The sequence below is a fragment of the Grus americana genome, chromosome 13 (assembly GCF_028858705.1).
Source record: "Grus americana isolate bGruAme1 chromosome 13, bGruAme1.mat, whole genome shotgun sequence".
NCBI classification, from domain to species: domain Eukaryota; kingdom Metazoa; phylum Chordata; class Aves; order Gruiformes; family Gruidae; genus Grus; species Grus americana.
In genome coordinates, this window is record NC_072864.1 from 15,409,463 (window position 1) to 15,413,293 (window position 3,831).

At 58.9% G+C, this 3,831-nt stretch overlaps 1 protein-coding gene across 1 annotated transcript; it reads right to left on the reverse strand.

Moving 5' to 3' along the window:
• Positions 1-264: 264 nt before the first annotated feature.
• CBLN1 (cerebellin 1 precursor) lies at positions 265-3,399 on the reverse strand. Its single transcript, XM_054840640.1, has 3 exons — positions 2,803-3,399; positions 2,455-2,574; positions 265-1,262 (listed from the first exon to the last, which is right to left on the reverse strand). The coding sequence occupies exons 1-3, from the start codon at positions 3,067-3,069 to the stop codon at positions 1,065-1,067; spliced, it is 585 nt and encodes a 194-aa protein (XP_054696615.1). The 5' UTR covers positions 3,070-3,399; the 3' UTR covers positions 265-1,064.
• Between the last annotated feature and the right edge of the window lie 432 nt (positions 3,400-3,831).

The window sequence follows — 3,831 nt, forward strand, 5'->3', positions numbered from 1 at the left end:
TAAAATGCGATCTGGTCTATAGAATATAATACAGATAAATGCTATAAATAAGTGGATGTAAGAGTCGGCGGGAAACTTCGTAGCGACGGGTGCGCTTGGGCTGCCGGCACCGCCCGCCGGGCTTGCGGGACCGCGCCGAGCCGCGGGGCCCCGCGCAGGGCGCCGCATGGGGGGCTGCGGGCGGGGGCTGCGTGGGGTGCCGCGGCCACACCCGCAGGGGCTCCCCCGCCCCGATCCAGCCCCAGCACCGTAGCCCCGGGACTGCGCCAAGCCTCCTCCCCCCGCCTGCCTGCATTGAGAAACCTTATTTCTGGTTAAGAAAAATAAAAGTCCCATTTAAACTTTATTGAATTAAAGCAAAAATTAATTTTCGATATTCACACATATATTACAGAGTAATAGTAAAAGTTCAATATACTTCCTGGCGTTTAGTTGGGCCACATTGTACAAGAGCAAAACAAGCATCAAAACATTTAGCAGCCTTAAATTTCACAATCACTCAGAATTACATAGAAATATTGAAATACTCTAGTCAGCCTTGGCTGTGAATAGTTCTTCATGTAGAAATTTTTCCTTTTGCCAGCCAGTACACAGCAAGAATTGCATTTTTCCTTCCATCATGGCATCCATGTATTCAAAAATACTTTGCTTTTTTTTTTTTAAAAGTTAAACTCAGAGAAAGAGTCAAGATTAACATGTTTTAAAAACAAAACTACAAAATATGCTGTAAAGGACAATGAAAATATCTAAAGTCTACTTGTGTGAGGCAAAAACCATGGGGGAACGATGGCAGATTACACCAGTGACACAGAGATGAGAACTAATTTTGTAGAAGGAAAGAGAAGAATATAAATGGGGGCTTGATCAATTATAGTGTTTCCCACCTGTTGGCTGCAACACAACAAAAAAGTAGTAATTCTTCATAGCAGATGTACACAAACCTAAGCAGGATTTAGCTTCTTTAATATTTGAATGTAAAAAGTCTGCTGTCCACAACTCTTTAAACCCAGCTACGACTTGGGAATTCCTAAGAGATCTCTCCCTTTTCTTGGATAAGAAGTGATTTAAAGTGGGAACACTAGAAATCCAGAGAATGTTGAATACTTCCAGCCTCCCATCAAGTTTCCTCTCTCCAGTTTTAGATAAGCTCTGTCTCCTTTCTCCATCTGTATCAGGACTCCATTGCTAGCAGCTTCTCGGGTCACATCTTGGTCCCCTGCAAAGGCAGAAATCACTGGCCACCCATTTAGCATCAAACTCACCTAAAGAGCAAGATAAAACAAAACCCTCTGTCAATTAAAGTCAGACAACGACACCGCCGGGGCTCGCCTAGCAGGCGAAATGCTTAGTTAAAAAAGGACCTCTTTCGACAGCTGAAACTCCAGCCCCATAAAAATGAAATATCAATCTGAACCCAGCTAAGGTATGTACTCTGAAGGAAGAAGCCTTTCACTGCTGTTTTAGACCGACAACCACATCAAAACACCCAGTGCATATAAAACAGGACATTGATCCTATTTTGAAGAATTTCAATAGGGTGCCTGTGTTTTCAGGCTATGAAAAGAGGTCTGCTCATACTTATTGAAAGATGGCTTTATGCGAAACCTCAGAGACAGCGAGGAGCAGAGCCACAGCCGACGGAGTCAGCGCGTTTGAAGTGTATTCAAGAGGTAGTTTTCCTTTGTTAGGCAGCAAAGACAATATGCCACAACATAGTCAATAAGCTCTGCTCAGCTCGCATTAATGATCCCGGGACTGCATAACCCACATTAATAATACACTACCTGCCCAATCTAGATGTGTGAAGCCGCTTACACCAGAACTGTGCTATATAGCTGTACATTCACCTTTGCAATGCGCATTGCTACACAGACAGATTTCCTGTCTAGGTTATGCTACCTGGCTTCAGGATGGTAATTTATTATCCCTACCTAGAGGTGCGTATACATCAAACCACATACAGAAGGTGTGTATAGGGTGGCAGCATACACACGGAGCTATATTCCTTATCGTATCCATGCCATAGGCACCTCCCTGCACCCCAAATCCCCATGAAACCCTCTGCCACCCGAGAGCAGGTGAGGAGCCCGCTGAGGGCTGTGGTTCCCACGGGCTCTCTGCAGGGATGCTTCTTCCCGTGCTCCGCAGCTCGGGGCAGCCCGGGGACCTGGGCAGGCTGGGACGCGACGGCAGGCAGCCGTCGGGGTATCACCTCCCGTCCCGGGACGGCTCATGCAGACAGAGGCCGGGCAGAGGCCTGGTGGAGCTGTGCGGCCCTTTGGGCACCGTCCCCTTGGGCAGGGAAGCGCCGGGGAGGTCTGTGCTACCGGCGGCGGCTCAGCGGCATGTCCCTGCCCCGCCGCCCGCACGGCCCCCGTCCCCGCCGGCCGGCGGACCCGCTCCGCTTCCCCCCTGCGGTGCCCGCGGAGCGAGGCGACGGCGCTTGGGGCTGACCTGGATGGTTTGCCTGTTGTACACTTTCACCACGTGAAAATTAAAACTGTAAATCCCTTTCCTGGGCGAGATAAAAGTGCTCCGCTCCGAGTCGAAGTTGCTGCCGATATTCACTAGTACCTGGAAGGGAAGGGCATCATCAGCACCTCCGCGGGGCCGCCGCTGCCGCCCAGTCCCGCTGCCCCGCGGCCGCCCTCGGCCCCCAGCGCCCCCCCCCCCCCGCCTTCCCGCGGGCACGGCCCCGCGGGGCGGTGCGTCCCCGGCCCGGCCCCGCCACCTTCCCCGGGAACTTCTCTCCTCCCGCGGCGGCGCGCCCGGAGCCCCGCCGCCCCACCGCGCCCGCCCTACCTGGTCGAAGTAGATGATCATGGTGCGGTTGCTCATCTCGGAGGGCTCGTGGTTGGTGCTGCGGATGGCAGAGAAGGCGACCTTGGCGCTGCCGGAGCGCACGGAGATGCCGAGCGCCGTGCCGGTGGGGTCGGAGGTGGGGTTGGAGTCGCACACCACGAGGCACTTCCCCTCCAGCACGATGGGCTCCGTCTCGTTCTGCCCGCACGCCAGCCACGCCGCGCCCAGCAGCAGCCCCAGCCTCAGCCCCAGCCCCGGGCCCCGCATGGCGCCGCGCTCCCTTCCCTTCGTTCCGCGCCGCGCCGGGCGGCACGTCCGGGGTCGGCTCCGCTCCGCTCGCTCCCTTCCCTGCCCTGCCCCGCCGCGCTCTCAGAGCGGGGCCGAGAGCGCCCCGCCGGGTGGGAAGCGGCCGCGAGGAGGCACGGGAGCGCCGGCACACATAGCGCGGGGCGGTGCGGGTGGGGTGGCGCGGGGCGCTGCGGAGCGGTGCGGAGCCGAGCTGAGCGGTGCGGAGCCGCCCGCCGCGCCGCGCGGGGCTGAGGGAGGCGGCGGGAGGCGGCGGGGCTGCCGGCGAGCACAAAGACGGCGCGGGGCGCGGCCCCGCCTCCCCACCGGCCCCGCGCTGGCGTCAGCGCCCCGCGCCCGCCCCCGCCGCGCCCGGCCCAACCGGCGCCCGCCGCGCGCCGCCGCCGCCAATGGCCGCGCAGTCCGTCTCCTGCCACCTGACGCCGCGGCTTTTGTTAGGCGGCGCGGGCGCGGGCGCGGGAGCAGGTGCCGAGCAGCCGCCCGCACCGCACCGCACCGCGCCGCGCAGGTAGGAGCGCCGGGGCGAGGGGCTGGGGCGGGGGGCGGGAGAGCCCCCGCGGAGCGGAGGGGCACGCGGCGGCTCGGCGAGGACCGGGGTGTCGGGCAAAGCCTGGCCGAGGGCCCGGGGCGGAGTGGGGGGTGCGGAACGGGGCCGCGGCTCTCTGCTTTGCTCCTGGGCGAGGAAGGATGGGAGGAAACGGGATGCTGCGCGGTGGGGCAAAG